Source organism: Mesoplodon densirostris, chromosome 13, assembly GCF_025265405.1.
Source record: "Mesoplodon densirostris isolate mMesDen1 chromosome 13, mMesDen1 primary haplotype, whole genome shotgun sequence".
NCBI classification, from domain to species: domain Eukaryota; kingdom Metazoa; phylum Chordata; class Mammalia; order Artiodactyla; family Ziphiidae; genus Mesoplodon; species Mesoplodon densirostris.
The window spans coordinates 9,357,014-9,375,138 of NC_082673.1; the positions used below are offsets into that span (position 1 = coordinate 9,357,014).

At 38.6% G+C, this 18,125-nt stretch overlaps 1 protein-coding gene across 1 annotated transcript in view; it reads left to right on the top strand.

The window, feature by feature from the left end:
* NKAIN3 (sodium/potassium transporting ATPase interacting 3) overlaps positions 1-18,125 on the top strand; it is a 288,607-nt gene that overhangs the window by 144,995 nt on the left and 125,487 nt on the right. The window contains exon 4 of the mRNA XM_060115709.1: positions 17,924-18,121. Coding sequence (XP_059971692.1) covers positions 17,924-18,121 — 198 coding nt within the window. The remainder of the gene's footprint in view (positions 1-17,923; positions 18,122-18,125) is intronic.

The following is an 18,125-nucleotide window of genomic DNA, read 5'->3' on the forward strand; positions in this document are numbered from 1 at the left end:
AAGTGTGGGGTGGAGGGGAAGGGAGAAGAAATCTCTGAAGTAGCTTATTTTTGGTTTGAATTTACTTGATAATTCAGAGAAGGTGCACGAATCTACAGCTTAAATGCTGGTGCTTGGAGTCACGTTGTTACAACCTGCATTGCAGTTCCCTGAGCTAAAAAATGGAGAAATGATATTTTCCAGAATTGCCTCAGGATAATTTCACTCAAATGTGGAAGTGTTTTATGAACTATGAAATACTGTACAGGCTCCCAGAAATATAATCTCTTTCCCCAGTCAGCCCCTAATTCAGTCAGAATGATCAAGTTGGTAGACATGCATTTTTTAAACCTTGAATCACCTATTATATTAATCAGCACCTTTGGCAAAGAAGACAGAGATGTAAAAATAACAAGTTCTGTGTAAAAAGCTCAAAGATATGATCTGAAGCACCAGTGTTTACCCAGTATTTTTTGTAAAAAAAAGAAACTGGCCTCACCACATTTTTAAGCAATAATCCATTAACTGTTTTGTTGTTTTATGTATTGTTGATTGATTCTTCAACAAACATAGTTTGAAGATGGTAGACTTTCTCTGTCACAGGCAAAATTTAAAAAAATCATCATCAGTCAGACCATATTTTCCAAACTAAAAAAATTATATTTTTATACCATTGTCTTCCATCCATTTACTTTATGGACCCTAACTGCTCCGTGGTACTCTTGGCCAGAAACAAATTCATTCTAAAGATTATGTTTGCATTTTGATCCTTTCTCTTAGCCATAAAATTATACATAGCTAGTCTTTTCCCCTATAAACCCATCTGTGATTGCTGGAAAGTAAATTATTTCATTGAAGGTCAGCATTAAATCCAGCCAGATTTACCTTTTATTAATCCCCGTGTGTTGCTTAGGTTGTAAGCCTTTTATCACTGTAGTGTAACCACTTTTGGGTCCCAGCATCCTTTCTCTTATTTTGATTCATAATGCTGCTCTCATGCCATGGATGTGAGGATTTGGCCATCTGGGTGTTTAAAAACATGGCATCAGACCAATGGAGTCGCCGTTTGGTACTGTGTCTAATGTTCACTTCTTCACTACACATAACCAGCCATTTGTCAAAAATGCCCAGCCTAGACCCAACAGTTTACTATGGTCACGTATGCTTTAGTCATGCTTTCTAACTCTCAATTAGAAAAATCTCAAATTTAGTCGTTACATGTTTCATGGGTTGTGGAAACACAGGGGGTCCTTCAAATGGACAGACAGCTGAAAAACTTGCCGGGCAGTTAAATGTGGATCAAGTGAAACTCCCCACAGATGGGCGATTTACTATCCCTCCTGTGCTCCGTCTATGTAGAAATAAAAGTAGAATCCTATTTTCAGTATTGAGGAAATAAATGGGGGCACTAAACTGGCAGAGTCCTATGCAGCAGGGTGCCATGTGGAAAAGATGATGTGATAGGTACATTCACCTCCGCTGCTCAAATGAGCTTTCTTCAAAATGAGTCTCGGATCCCCGTTTTCATCACTGAGAAAAGGGCCAGAGTGAGAAACAGACTGTACTTCCCAGGCTTCTCTACTGATTGAGATGCCACCCATTCTTCCAAAGCCAAATGCCACCTCTTCCAGGAAGGCTCCCTGTGTGTGCCCATTTGGAACTGATGTTGCAGTTCCAAAGCAGTAACTTACAGGGCTGAATGCAGCGGTCTCCACTTGCCCCTGTGTTCCCAGGATGCACAGAGCTGCAGCCATCCAGAGGTGCATCTTTTTATTCAAATTCCAAGTAAGCACCCTATGGGTGAACGGAAGCCGTGTATGCTTGTAGAGCATTTGTAGAGCTTTCTCCATTCTGCTGTGTTAGATGATCGGGTTCTTTACATGCTTGTCTTCATGTCTAGATGAAAAGTATCTTCAGGTCCACACTCCTCTGGGTCATCTCCACAATGTCTTTGCACTTGAAGGCCTGCAACCAAAGAATGTTGAAAGTTGAATGAATGTAGAACATCAAATCCAATGATGCAATTTTCAGTTCTGTCATGGCTGCCTATACTCATTTCAGACTTTGAATATGTCATCTGTGTATTACATGTGACATAAAAATACAACTTCTAAACCAATATTATTGATATTCCACTCAGAAATCATTCAGTTTAAGACAGGAGGCCATACAATTACAATGTTCTCCAAAAATGGGGGAGGGGTGTCAAATGCATTGGAAAATATTTTAATCTGGAAATTGTGGACATTTTAGAAGCAAATATTTGGTTATTTTGATCTTGATTTTTTTTTTTGCCATGCCATTTGGCATGTGGGATCTTAGTTCCCCCACCAGGGATCAGACCCACACCCCCTGCTTTGGAAGTGGACAGTCTTAACCACTGGACCACCGGGGAAGTCCGAAAGTTAGATTCTTATGTAGATAGTGTGTATAGAAAGACAAAGTGCCTGTGGACAATTCGCTTCCTGATCAAACTAATAATTATTTTATTTGTGTTACCAAGGATGAACACCAGTGACGGAGCCAAACATGGTTTTTGGAGTTTTCTAGATGATTTACATTTTGCAAGTTAGAGTCAGGGGCCAGCACTTTAAAGACTTGTAAATTGTCGCCTACGTTCTCTTTAGCCACAGATCCATTTTTGAAAATTCTAGGTGGTTTGAGTTTAAATCGGTCTCTTAAATGGTTCTGTTGTTGTAGAACCCACTTAGCAACATTTAAAGTTTTGTTTCCAAAATTTTGTTCTTGGAAAGCTTAGCTGGTTGTTTCGTTTTGATTCCTAAGTCAAATTTAAGAACTATTAAGACCTCTGCAAAATATCAATGTAAACTTCATTGAAGCCATATAATAATAGAAGAATTAAAAGTAAAAACGACAGGGAGTTCTGCTTCACTGAGTCACATTGTCAGCATTAATGATTGCCTACATTTGCACCAATATTTCATTCCTTTCATTCCATAGCATCATGGGAATGAGCTCCATTAGGGTAATATATTCCAAAGAAGCTCATTATTTTCTGGGCTGGGGGGATAGGGGTATTGTTCCATGACAGAGCTACTGAATTTAATTTCCTCTACCTTGCAAGCAGTACATACATTCCTTACTTTAATTTATTAAAAGTATATTACCTAAAACCACAGTTAACTAAGACAATTTGCTTAATCTCATAATGTCTACCGTTTTTGTCATCTTTCACTAGGTATTCTCTGAAGCAAATTCTCATTTTCTTTTTAACAAAATCATGTTCTAATTTAGAATTTTAAGATCAACAGACCATTTCAGCAAGATAATCATTAAATATAGGCTTTCACATCTACTCTTGAAAATGAGCAAGGTGAATTTTGTTTTGTTTGTTCTTATTATTTTTCTTATTCAGTGTTTAGTATGGCTATAAAAATGGTATTTGCAGATAAGATGTGGTGAAATACATACACTTTTCCTTTCTTGAACAACTTTTTAAACTTCTTTGGCGTTTCTCTGGAAGAGTTCTTTAACTTTATTGTCTAACATTTCTAAATGAGCTTTTTATTTACACCATAATATTTTAAGTACCCAAAAGATTGTTTTTTTTTTTTTACAAAATCTTCATCTTACTTCATAGTTATGATACTTTTCTCTCTGCTTTCTGTGGATATGAATGACGGTCTTTTTTTTCTGGAGAAAGAGAGCCATCTTTACCACTAGGGTGTCTGTTTCTTCCAAGCACTTCATTTGTTTTCCCCTGTTTGCCGTGGTCTCTGTCCCCTGTCTTCAGGGAGGGATTGCTCAAAATCTCCATGAATTCCATGAGTCTTCTTGGCCACCTCCTTCATATTAGGGTGGATTTGGCTTTGCTCTCCATCTGTCAGATATCCCAAAAGAGAGTCTCCTAGCCTCGCTCCTAGAAGGTAAAGCCTGACTTCATCCTTGCGTACCTGTGTGCTTTTCTTAAAACTCTTAGGACTGTTCTAGTGGCTTTAGGAGGGAACGAAAGTGCATTTATATTTGTTGCAAACCACCATCTTGACCAAGAATTCTCCTTTATTTCTGTATACTCTTAGCAGCTAGAACATAACTTGCAAAAGTGGGGATTAATTAAATAATCATTGAGAATAGAAGATAAATGGAAGGAATCTAGGAAGTTAAACAGGGATTATCCTTGCTACTCTTTTTTTTTTAAAATGCTTTGCTTAGGGAAGGTTTTAGTTTGAGTTCAAAGTTAAAGGGTCTGAAAATTCTGAAGAACATACCGTATGGCTCGTTTGTTGCTGGGAACGATGATTTGGTCAAATGGTATGAAAGACTTTAAGAATTATTCATTTTTCACCGGCAGCACCTGGCACTATTTGGAACCACAAACACCGTTTTCATAGAAGTAAACAGCCCAGAAGGTACATCACATTTTGATGATGAATGTTCTAAAAAGTTGCATGAATATGACATTATTGACAAATTCTCTCCTCCTGTTTATCTTTAAGGGGCTTATTAAATAATATGAGACCATCCAGGGAGTTTTCTTATATTGCTTTATTATTCTTCAATTAAATTACCACCCAGAGTTCCTGGATTTAGTCTTTCACATTTCAAGGCACTGAGAGTTAAATCGTGGTCTGGCTCAAGGGATTCTGAGAGGTCTTTAGACCCGGCAATGGATGCGTTCTGGGAAACGTGAGACTCTTCACTAACAAGGCATCTCATGCAGAACATTTAGCAGGCCCTTTCTTTCTAGAAACCTATGACCTGTATTTTGGGGAAATGTTCTTAAATCATTTATTGCTAATTTTCTCCCCTCCATGCTGTGTGTCCTCCATGTTCTAATGGGAAATTCTATCACTCAAACATTGCGTATTCTGGATCAATCTTCTAACTTCTTGCCTTTTCTCTATTTTCCATTCATTTGTATTTTTACTCTACTTTCAGGGAGATTTCTTAAAACTTTATCTTCCAACCCTTCTACTTAATTTCCAGGTGTGCTATTATGTTTCTAATTTCAAATGCTCTTTTTAAAAATTTGGGTGTCCTGCATTAATAGCATCCTATTTGGGGTTTATACGTGTTCCTAATTGTTTTGTTTTGTAGATTTTTTTTTCTCCCTGCATAATCTGTTTTCTCAAAGTTGCTTGCCGTTTTTTTTTTTCTGTCTGTTAGTTTGAGTCTTTATCTTTGAGAGCCTTTCCTCAGATTTTTCTCATCCTTGGCTTTCCGTGCATGATAACGCGTGAGGGCTTTAAAACTTGATTGGCTCTGCTGAGCACATCATGGGTCTTCTCAGCTATGAGCTACACTGTGAATTGACCTGTGTGGACCATTTGTTTGGGTACTCCAGGTGTCAGTGTCTTTGCCTTTTCTGCTTTGAAATAGACCAAATTCCTCAGGAAAAAAATCTTCCAATTTCTAACTAGAGGAGAGGGATCTAGGAGCCAGCCTCCTGAGAACCAGTTAGGGACAGAGGCTGGGGTCTTTGCATTCCTTATTTGGCATGCATCCGATCATGAATCCCCACGTTGTCAGCCTGGTACATCCACCCTCAACTATATGTAGCATTCGACAGATCAAGAGCCTCCCTTTTCCCTCTCTAGTGAATACAACTCCAGACTTTGGGGGTGGGAGGACGGACAGGCAGAAGAGGGACAGAAGACATCAGAGGTCTAACTTGTTCTCAGACAGATTCTAACCAGGCTGCTAATTTCAGAACCATCCTCTTTACCTCTGCTCCAGAAGTAACTGATGCTTTTTATGACTCTGCAAGTGTAACTTGGGTCTGTCCCTATCTTTCCCTACTGACGTTGGTTCCCACTCATCCATTTGCTTCTGCCTTTCAAAACTGTGTGCCCTTTACCTCCTCTCACATTTTCCCCATCCTTGTGGATTATGTCTTTAATATATATCCCTTTATACTATAGTTCTTGTAAGTGTGTTTTCAATATCCCATCTTAATAAGAGACCAAGATGGTATAATTTTCATTTTGATTCTCTCATAGCATATAGCAATGTCTTGCACAAAAGACATTGACCTGGTATTTGTAGAATTGAATAGATGACTTTAAATACATCCAAAACATAGTACTACAGCCTTTTCCCATACTAGAGATTTATGTATTTGACAAATTAATATAACTAAATATCTCTCTTCTTCTCTAATAATGCAACATATAGATATAGCTCCCTAGGTAAAAATCTGCAATGGAAAAAGTTAATAGTTTGAATGGGCATTTTATCTACTCCTGTGTTCTTATCTATTCAACAAATATTTTTGAGAAAGCACAATGTCACTAGGAATTACTGAGATTAATGTTTGCATTTGGTTACATGTCTATTATGAATTGGATATTATTCAATTAGTAGGAATATCCCCTAAATGAAACTTGTTAGGTTAAAATTTGTTAACTCCCAAAGACTGAAGTAAACAGTTCTATGGTTTATATGTGTCAGTAAATAAGACTTTGATATATATAGAAGCCCTCATTCTATTACTAAATTTAATAATGCAAATGGAGTTATAGTTTATTGCTTCTATAGAAAGCTTCATCAGTTTCTGAGAGGACTAGAAAGCTAATTGTAATGTATTTGGAATTATTTTAGAATCAGGTGGTTATTATTAATGTTTATTTCAACCAGAATTATACTTAAACCCCGAGATTTTTACAGATCACAGTTTCAGTTTATCCAGATAGTATATTTCCTTTGGGGTATAGTATTAGATATTTAACTTTTATACTTGGATATTTGATCTATACAAGTTTATGGTTCAGCAAGCAATATAATTTGCCAGACATGTCTCCATTTTTCATTTCAGAAATAGACCAATTGCTTGTACAATAGTAGGGCATTTTTTACGTAACAGTTTGCACAGACTATAATTTGTTTTCACTTATAAAAAAGTATGAAGTTCGTATTCAGACTGGTTTATTGAAGGAGTAAATCTTTACATAAACGATGACAGTATTATTTTTTAGTGTATATAATTTTTTAAAGAAAAACAACATACTATGATAGCTTTAACTCATAAAATAGAAAGGACTGCTTTTTTTCTTTAAAAGTGTTTAGTAATTGTTTTATCTTTTATATCACATGTATATTATTTTAAGAGAAAAAATTAATTGGAAAGAAAACTACCAAATTTCTTTGAACTTTTTCTATATGCCAAATATTCTGCTAAACACTCTATATGGGTTATGTCATTTAATCCTCATAACAGCCCTACAAGTTTATAATTATTCACATTTTATGGATTAGAAAAATACCAAGACTCAATAATAAATATAATAAAATAATAATAATATAAATAATAATGTTTAAAGTCCCTAATATTCACTAAATATTTGTGAATACAAGCTCTACTTGGGGCACTGTTTTAACTGCTTTGTATATATCATGTCATCTGATCCTTACCACACGTATGAAATAGGTACCAAGATCATTCCCATTTTACAAATGAAAAAGGGAAAGGATACTTTACCTCAGAGGGAAAAAAAAAATAACTGACCCAACATCACAAGGCCAAATTCAAACCCAGGTAGTGGCATCCATAGTCAGTGCTAAAATATGACTCTTGGATCCCTTGGGACCATTATTATGCTGGGAGTAACAGAAACTCTGATTCAAAGTGCCATAGGCATTAAGGACATCTAGCATCTCGCATCCCAAAGCCCAGAAGTAGAGCAGGTCTCAAGATTGGTTGATGATGTGGTGATGTCATCAAAGACCCAGGTTATTACTCTGTCTGTTTTGTCACTTTGGTCTGGCTTCCAAAATTAGGTCTGCTTCTTACTGGCTATCAATTTAAGCAAATTACTTATACCAAGAATGAGCCCAAGTATATTCAATTGTAACTGAGAATGACAACGTTGCTGTATTGATTTAGGACTGGAAGCAGGAAGGCTGCAGCTGTTCTAGGCTTCATAACTGGGTGCCTGTTTTCCTTTTTCTCATCTACACGGTCAGCAGAATAACATCACCTACCCCAGGAGCTGTTGCGAGGATTAAGTCAGTTAAAATACATAAAATGCTAAGAACCATGGCTGGCACATTGTAAGTGCTACATACGTGTTAACTATTATGGTTGTTGTTTTTCTGGTTATGCTACTGTGACAATGTCCAGAAAAAAGCAATTATAGTGGCTTCATAGAAATGAAAAAATGTTCAGTCCTGTAGCAGATTTTTTTCCCACATCTGCCTTATGGGAGTTGGGTTTCAAGCCTTTGCCTTGAACAGCCACCTAATAGGACAACAGGTTTACCGTAGACAACAGTCAGGACGCCCCAGAGCTGAGGGTAGTCACCTTCCCCGAGGCCAGGGCCAGGAAGGGATGGGGCATAAAGAGACAGGCTCAACAACCTTTCTCATCTACCGTGAATATGATGTAGAGGCTGTTAGCACTGGTGCCTCCAAGGAACTTGGCATAAGACATAACGAAAAAGACAAGGAGCAAGTCAGCAACCTGAGTTTGCCACCTTCCTCTTCCATGTAACTGCTGTTTGGTTGAAACACTGACTCCTCATCCAAAAATCTGAACTAGGTAACCCAGGGTCATTTTGACTGAGTGTGTGCACATCAGTGCCCCCACTGCACCCCTCCAGAAGCTGCACAGACAGCCAATGACCTTCCCAATAAGAAGAGATCCCATCCCACAGCTCTTTTTGGTCAATGATACAAAAGATGCTGTGCTTCCCTGCCAGGCCCTTCAAACAAATGAGAATAATAATACACATCCTCCTGACTGGATTTAAGAATCAAATATGAGGGGCTTCCCTGGTGGCACAGTGGTTGAGAGTCCGCCTGCCAATGCGGGGGACACGGGTTCGTGCCCTGGTCCGGGAGGATCCCACATGCCGCAGAGCAGCTGGGCCCGTGAGCCATGGCCGCTGAGCCTGCACGTCCAGAGCCTGTGCTCCACAACGGGAGAGGCCACAGCGGTGAGAGGTCCGCGTACCGCAAAAAAAAAAAAAAAAAAAAAGAATCAAATATGATCATATGTAGGAATGCTCTGTGAATCTGTAGGACACAGCAATAAAGAATGGGGGTTAATTTACCCCTACAGGACTTCTGATCCATCTGCTGGGACGACAGATCAGTCCTTTCCTGATAATGGATTTTTTTTTTTTTTTTTTTTTTTTTTTGCGGTATGCGGGCCTCTCACTGTTGTGGCCTCCCCCGTTGCGGAGCACAGGCTCCGGACGCGCAGGCTCCGGACGCGCAGGCTCAGCGGCCATGGCTCACGGGCCCAGCCGCTCCGCGGCATATGGGATCCTCCCAGACCGGGGCACGAACCCATATCCCCTGCATCGGCAGGCGGACTCTCAACCACTTGCGCCACCAGGGAGGCCCCCTGATAATGGATTGATGGCAGTTGCACAACCTTAGAAGCTATGTTGCTCATTAACCCGTGACACTAGAATCTTAGTTATAAAAGTGAGCAACTTTATAGAACACATATTAGCGAGAACATTAACGAAATGATTAGGATTTAATGTTACCTAATGGGCTGTTATATCCTTTTTTTTCTTGAAGTAGATTAAAAACTACATGAATCTGTGGCATAGAGATTAATATCATTCTAAAGAGCTGGCATCAGAACACTCACAGACACATGGGGAATTGCTCCCTTTGGCCTGGAAACTGGAATTCTCAGAAAAACACTTAGAGAATAGCAGCTGTTAGGAATCATCTTTCAAGAAGCCCAACCAAGGGACTTCCCTGGTGGTGCAGTGGTTGAGAATCTGCCTGCCAGTGAAGGCAACACAGGTTCAATCCCTGGTCCAGGAGGATCCCATATGCCGCAGAGCAACTAAGCCCGTGCACCACAACTAGTGAGCCTGTGCTCTAGAGCCCGTGTTCCACAAGAGAAGCCACCTCCATGAGAGGCCCACGCACCACAACGAGGAGTAGCTCCTGCTCGCCACAACTGGAGAGAGCATGCACACAGCAGCGAAGATCCAATGCAGCCAAAAATAAGTTAATTAATTAATTAATTAATTAATTAATTAATTTAAAAAGAAGCCCAACCAGAATTTACCTAGAAATTAACACCTGCTATTGAAGATATGTCTAATATGCAAAATTAGCAAGGAGGCTATATCCACAGTTTTATTATAGTTTCAGTTCTACTTTAAAATTGCCGTAGCAAAAGAACATTTGATCAGGAGATAGATAGCACTGAGTTTTACTACAAATGAGGGTCTGACTACTACAGCTGAAAATAGTGTCACGCCCAGAAATTTAAATGTGAAGAGGCCACAATTCAGTCAGACATTCTGTGGCTTGAATTGTTAAATGGTCACACTTACCTATAGAAAGAATATTCGTTTTCTAGCTAAAGTATTTATTTTGGAAATACTTCACTGAGTCATTTTCCTAGAAGTATGAGCATATTCCCTATAACACATTAAGCTTCTCGAATTTGAAATGGGATTTTTATGTCTGTCTATGCTTTACTCTTTGCTTCATCAGTTAGTGACTTCTGCCTAATAAGATTGAAATCGTAGTACAAGTCTTTTTTTAAAAAAAACTAAAGCTGTGTTTTGTTTTGTCATATAATTCATTGTAATTAAAGTTGTATTTTTACAATACCAAATGATGAATAACCGTTATCCAGCTAACTTGATCAAGAGCCAATTTCAGATTCTGAGTTCATTAAGTTAATTTAAAACTGTCAATAGTTACATATTCAGATTAAGATTCTTATTAAAGAAGTATTTAGTTTTATTACTTTCTTATAAATATGCATTTCTGCATGAGTATAGGAAATGAGATTTGTAAATAGAACTCCAAACCTTTTAAATTTACTAGAAAAACAGTGATTTACCCCCCAGAATCTTCATGATGGTGAATCAGATGGCAAAAATTACAGGTATAAGAATAAAGTTTATGGCTTTTCCAAAACATGGCTTTCTATCCATTATCTCTTAGACTCCTTAAACCTATGATTGGGGATTTTTTTTTGGTTAGTATGGCATACTACTTGTAAAACAACCTCAGCAAAATATGGGCTTGTGGTTAAATAGAAGAACCTTTTCTTGTTACATCCTTGTGGAGTGAAAAACTGTACATACTTTACAAATAAGTAATTCCCTAGTACGGGGATCACACCTAAAGGACACCAGGCTAGTTGACTAAACTCTGAAAAATATGGTCAAACCAATTATTCCTTGATAAATTTTTAAAAGACATTTTAAAGCATCTTGTTTAACTCATGCAGCATTTTTCCTCAATGTATTAAACCAATTTATCTGCATAAACAGATGTAATTTACATGGATATTATTCCTTTTAACATGTAGTTGAAAATATTCAATTGTGGCGAAACCATTTTTCAAAGTACCCTAGCATAACACAGGTGCAAGGCAGTCAATTCTTTATTCCAATGCCAATTCTCCTTCTTATTAGCTGCTGTCTAAAGCAAACTTATCATGTCTATTCTACATAATTTTTTTTTGTTTTCTTCCTTTGCTATTTTTGTTTATATAGTACTTCCTCACCCTAAGATAAATATTCATGTTTTTCCTTCTAATTCTTTTATGGTTTATATTTTATGTTTAACTCTTTAATACATTCAGAATTCACCATTTGATTTTAAAGTGTGTGTATTTTTTTATATTTTCTTTTTTTTATTGAAGTAGAGTTGAGTTACAATGTTGTGTTAGTTTCAGATGTGCAGCAAAGTGGTTCAGTTATGCATACATATATACCTATTTTTTTCAGATTCTTTTCCCTTGCAAGTTATTACAAAATATTGAGTATAGTTCTCTGTGCTATACAGTAGGTCCTTGTTGGTTATCTATTTTATATATAGTAGTGTGTATTATTTATTTTATTTAAGAACAAATAATTCCTTCAATGAACATTTATTACATACTCACTCTATGTCTGGCACTGTGTTCACAAAAATGAATCCATGCCAGGTCTTGAGAAACATAAAATCAGAGAGTAAGGTAAGCCATAAAAAGATAAATTAAACTACAATGTGAGAAGGGTCAAAGAGCAGGAAGAAAACACAAAGCTTTGCCAATAGTGGTAGCTTCTCCACTGGCTAGCGTTTTGCTTCTTGGTGCAGGTAGGATGCTGAGTTCGTAGAGTACTCTCATTACAAAGCTGGACTCACATTAGCAGAGAAAAGCAGGTGTACTATTGAATATGAACTGGCTGTGTCCAAGTCTGGACAAAGACAATAGACAAATGTCATTAAGTAGACATTGCTGCTGCCACTCCCACCTCATAAGTCCAGAAAGATCAGAATATTATGACTGCCTTCCAATAAATATTAGACATAGGATCGCCCTTGGGATTTTTGCAGTGCTATGTTTAACCTGTGTATGACGTGGAAGCTTCGGTCAGAGAAGGCTTGTTGGGAATCTATCTTTCCTGTATAAGTTGAGCCCCCTACAGTCTCCTGCACATCATTCTGCTTCTCCTAGTGGTGGGACAAGAGGCATGGGTGGCAGAGGGTAGAGTCGGGAGCATGGGTGCGGTAGAAAGGTAGGGAGGATCTGCCATCACACCCTTAAAAATCCAAGAACCATCAGAAGTAACTTGCACTCTAAAAATGGACCCTATTCTTGTCGATAAAGTTCTTTAATAATGTTCATTGGCAGCTTTGCATTGACCACAAGCCTGGTTGCATTCTCTGGGGAACTAACTTTTGACACTTTCATACACATGAGAAGCTTTGAAAAGCTCTGGGATGACCAAGTCCTAAGAATCACTGTCCTACAATCAGCTGAGAGCTTGTCTAGTTGTGGTTTGTTTGGTTTTTTTTTTTTTTTTTTTTTTTTTTTTTTGCACTATGCGGGCCTCTCACTGTTGTGGCCTCTCCCTTTGCGGAGCACAGGCTCCAGACGTGCAGGCTCAGCAGCCATGGCTCACGGGCCCAGCCGCTCCACAGCATGTGGGATCTTCCCAGACCGGGGCACGAACCCGTGTCCCCTGCATCGGCAGGCGGACTCTCAACCACTGCGCCACGAGGGAAGTCCTTGTCTAGTTTTGGTTGTGTGTGACTCTGAGCATCTGGCTTTGTTCTCAGTTCATTCTCAGCAGTATGTCCACAAATAATCCATTTGTCTTATGCTTTGTCTGACAGGTAAATTTCAACCATCACCAACACTAATGCTGTGGGTTGGTTGACACTCTCTAATCTTCTGAATATATTTCCATCTGATGCAAGAATTGACCTTGCAAAAAATTATCACAAGTTGGGGGTATATTCTGGTTACTGATTGGACCCACTCTCCATGTCCCCAAACTGTGGCCCCTGCACCATGCCCTTCAGTATGCACGGAGCTCCCAATGCACAAAGCTTATTCTTAAATAACAATAAGATGCCCTCACGCCTTGTCATTGGTTGACAAAATGCTCAAAGCATCATTCTTAAAGGAAAACTATATCAGACTGTGTGAGTCACTTTCTACATAAATGGCTCTGAATTAAAGTAGTTCTAAATACCTTTGTTCTTCATTCACCAATATATTATAATTAATATAGATTGTATACTTTTAGATTACAAGGTGCTAATGAAGAAAATATGAGATTTTTGCACTATGATGAATAGAGAACAATGACTATAAATAACATTTCTGTTAAAGAGATGAGCCAGGAAAAACTTATGCATTCATTCTCAGAGAAAATCTTGTGACCTGAGGAGACGTTTAAATTTATAATCATCTATATGTACAGTAGGACTATCTTATTTATAAGGAGGAAACCTACACTGTTTGAAGTCTCCTTGGGCAGAGCATAGACAGGCATTGTTGCCACTGTAGACACTACAGATGATGTAGCTACAATAACTACCCGACATCCATTGAAGATGCCATCTGGTAAGTTGCCCCACAGAAATAATCCCAGCTCATGGCAAGAGGATTGTTTGGTGGCCAGCTGCAGAAATGTCAAAGGGAAGAGGTTTTCTACTTTGGATAATAGTGTGTGTATTCATCTAGGTACTTAGGGAAAGTATAGCTAAGTGTGCTTTTGGACAAGTTGGATATTTTAAGAGTAGCTGCTATCTGTAAGGACAACCAGAAGTTAATATGTCTCCCCATGACCTGCAAATTGAAAAGGATTCAAATATTCTTTGGAAAGCTTCCAATTCAACTCTAAGGAAGAGCTAAAAGTGGTCTTTACTTCATTTAGGGGAATTAAAATTACTGGGATTAATCATTGCTAGTAAGAATTCACTTTATAATATGAATTAATTAATAGTTTGGAAGCACCCTGAACTCCTTAGGACACTAGGAAAGAAAACCCCATGACTCAGCCATGGGGTTAAAAAAAATGACCTTAAATATCATTCCCCCCCTAAAGAATTAATAGTAATAAAATAAACAATGTCCTTTGTGGCCACTGGGCCTTATATATTTATGGAATATCTGGCTAGTGACAATTAATCTTGTTTAGACGAAAGGCAGAGAGCTAATGCTGACATGAAGCATCTCCATACTTGGTGTGATTACTTATCAGTCATATTAGGGGATCTGTGGACACAAAGAGAGACAGAACTCTCAAAATTAATATCGTGGGCAGATGTGGGCTTTTATTCTCAGTTCAGCGCCTGCCCCACAGCAAAGTGAATAGCCCCCCTTCCCCCTGAACACATGTGCGCACATATACACACCGAGCTGCTACAATAGAAATCCAACTCTGCATTTGAATCCTTGTCTCTGGAATTTCCAGATCCCAAGAGGCTCCCTCCTGCAAGCCTTCCAAGATGGTTACTCTGAAACTTGAGATTGATAGTGAGAGATAAGAACCTGCCAGAGAGGTTTTTACCACATCCAAGTTTGCAATTAATCAGACCTCTTTCCAGCCTTCACGATTATTAGAGCAAAGGAAGCAACTGAGAAAAAACAGTCTTCTTTTGCAGAGGGTTTTAAACCACACCAGCAGCTACATCCACAGATCAAAAATACCAGTATTATTTTATTTATCCGGCTACCTTTCAAAAAGGGAACAGCTAAAAGGATCATATGACTTTTCCTTTTTTTTTTTAAAGAATCCTACCAGATTAAAACAAACATCTATTTTTCTCAAACAAGGAATTTTCCAGCCAAAATTTTAAAATAAGCAAGGATTTTCTTTTCAGACAGTAAACTTGGCAAAAAACAGATTGAATAGAAACACTTCTGTTGGGCAAATGAAGTAAAATGTGTGCATACATGCACATGCAGCATGAATTCTGAATACAACAAACTATAAATATAACACATTAGTACAGGCATGAAACACAAAGGTAGCACCATTTTATGGTCTCAAAATCCCAATTAGCATAAAAGGCATAACATTGTAATCAAATAGTTATTGATTAACACAAAGACAGAGAAGCCAGATGTGTTGAGCAGGCTTGGTAATTAGCTAAGTAAACTACAGGTGTTTAAAATTCATAGATTACAGCAACATGTACACTTATTGTTAAAAAATCATCTGTAGGCAAATCTTAGTGTCATCAGGTGCAGCAATTACATACCATAAATGTCAATATCTGGGAATGTACATTATACTTTCACAAATAAGATTTGAGGCATCACTGACATGAAATGGTTTTTTCCATTGAAATGTTGTTGCATTCTATGCACAGATGCTCAGCTTTGAAAGGCTGTTTTTGCAGGGACATACCTGGTTCTGCCCTATGGACCTGATGCACATCAAAAGTGGGGATGAATTAGGAGATTTGGGATTGACCTATATGCACTAATATGTATAAAATACATAGCTAATAAAAACCTGCTCTATAAAAAAAATTCAAAAAATAAAACTGGTAACATGTTTTTTTAAGTGTAACTTACATGTAAAAACATTTTAATTAAAAAGGCACTACTGTATATATACACAGTAATAACTTCAAACAATACAAAAGACTTAGAACAAAAAGTAAATCTCCTACCCCAAACCTTCAATGCCTCTCCCCCAGAGGAAGCCACTACTAAGTATGTCCTTCTAGAAAAGTGCTGTGCATATTGATTTAAAAAAAGTGCACACATATGGATTTTTAAGAAAAAGCAAATCAGCATAAAACAAGACATGGCTAATGAATGGACAACTACAAAGCAAACACGGATAAGAGAAGGGGAGGTTGACTTTTAAAAGAAAAACAAAAGTCTTCCTGCAAATTGCAGACTTTTTAAAATTTCTCGCTGTATTTCCCCTACCCCCCTTCAAGGTGGCCCTGCAAGAGGTGGGCTTCATTTATATTATTTCCTCTAATGGGACTAGTAATTTCTTTAAAGTCATTATTAGAAAACTGGGGGTGGGGGGTGTTCATTTGGTTCCTTCCACGGCATCCAACGGTTTTGGAAAGAAATTCAATCTTTGACCATGGTTCTTTTCCTCCTTGTTTTGCATAGTTGTCTCAGTTATTTTAATAAACACATGAGAAAGATGGCTGATTCTCTCCATACTTACCTTTCTTAAAAAATGCATTTGATAATGCATTCATACTCAAGAGTGGGACCACTAGGTCGTAAGGCATACATTTATCTAGCTACAGTCGATATACAAAACTTTTTTCAAAGTGGCTGCACAAATTCACACTCCCACTTGCAATAATCGATGTTCAGTGACCTTCTGGGGTTTTATAAGGTTTTCTCAATTCTTAATTGAGTTTGTGCCTCAAAAAATCCAGTAGCGGGCTTCCCTGGTGGTGCAGTGGTTGAGAGTCCACCTGCCGATGCAGGGGATACGGGTTCGTGCCCCGGTCTGGGAAGATCCCACATGCCTTGGAGCAGCTAGGCCCATGAGCCATGGCCACTGAGCCTGCGTGTCCGGAGCCTGTGGTCCGCAACGGGAGAGGTCACAACAGTGAGAGGCCCGCATACTGCAAAAAAAAATCCAGTAGCTAGGCTCGTTCATTCGACTTAAAAAATTGAGCTGTTACTGTGAGCTTGGCACTTGGAAAGCAGTGCAGATCATAGTTGGTTTATAATCTGCCATGTGAGTCAGCAAGTTGATTATAAAAAGAATAATGTGTCATCCCCACCCAAACAAAGATATAAAATTACGTGAAAGGACAAGGCACTCGGGAGAACATAGAAGGCTTTTATTGCCCAGACTTCCTATGGATGAATTTCCAGGGACCAGTGATGACTTTCCCAAGGAAGTCGATATCTCTGCCTAAATCTGAAAATAAATAGGAGTTACCAGGTAACCAGGATGGGGAGGTGTTGATTTTAGTGATAGGGGAAGAAGATGAAGGGTGAGAGTGAAAGACAATATTCTATGAAGATGGAACAGGATGTGTGAAGACCAACAGGTTAGACAGAACTGTTCATTTGGGGAACAGAAGGAAGCTCAGTATGGCTAGAGCATGGAGTGTGAGGGGAAGAAAAACAAGGATTCTGGAGAAGTGATTAAAAGCAGAGTAAGGGCTTCCCTGGTGGTGCAGTGGTTGAGAGTCCTCCTGCCAATGCAGGGGACACGGGTTCGTGCCCCGGTCCGGGAAGATCCCACATGCCGTGGAGCGGCTGGGCCCGTGAGCCATGCCTGCTGAGCCTGCGTGTCCAGAGCCTGTGCTCCACAACGGGAGAGGTCACAGCAGTGAGAGGCCCGTGTACTGCAAAAAAAAAAAAAAAAAAAAAACCTCTCAATAAATGTTAGCGCATGATGGTGATGCCAATGACAATGGAGCAACAAGAAAATACAGAAGAAAATTTCAATGTGCACAATATAATTTTTAAATAAACATAGGAACTTTTAACTAAACATATCGTCTCTGGATTTTTGATGTGTGCTAACCTTGAAATGTTATTATTCAAAGAATTATATCACCACATTGAATAACTATAACCAATGTGAAAAATGAGCTATTTCATTTAGCCATGTGATACATGTCGCCAATGTTAACTTTGTCTTTTGTCACTTTTTACTTGAAATTTAAACCATTTCAACAATTTCATTCATCCTGAATTTGTCCTGAGGTGAAAATCAAAGATGTGATGCGCTATGATTGTCTCCTCTTGCTCTCTTGTCTCCTTATATCCTAGGATACAGATCTAATGACATTCAACATCTCTGTACACCGGTCGTGGTGGCGGGAACATGGGCCTGGCTGTGTCCGAAGAGTGCTGCCCCCGTCAGCCCACGGCATGGTGGACGATTACACGTATGTCTCCGTCACCGGCTGCATCGTCGACTTCCAGTACCTGGAGGTCATCCACAGTGCCGTCCAAATACTACTCTCTGTAA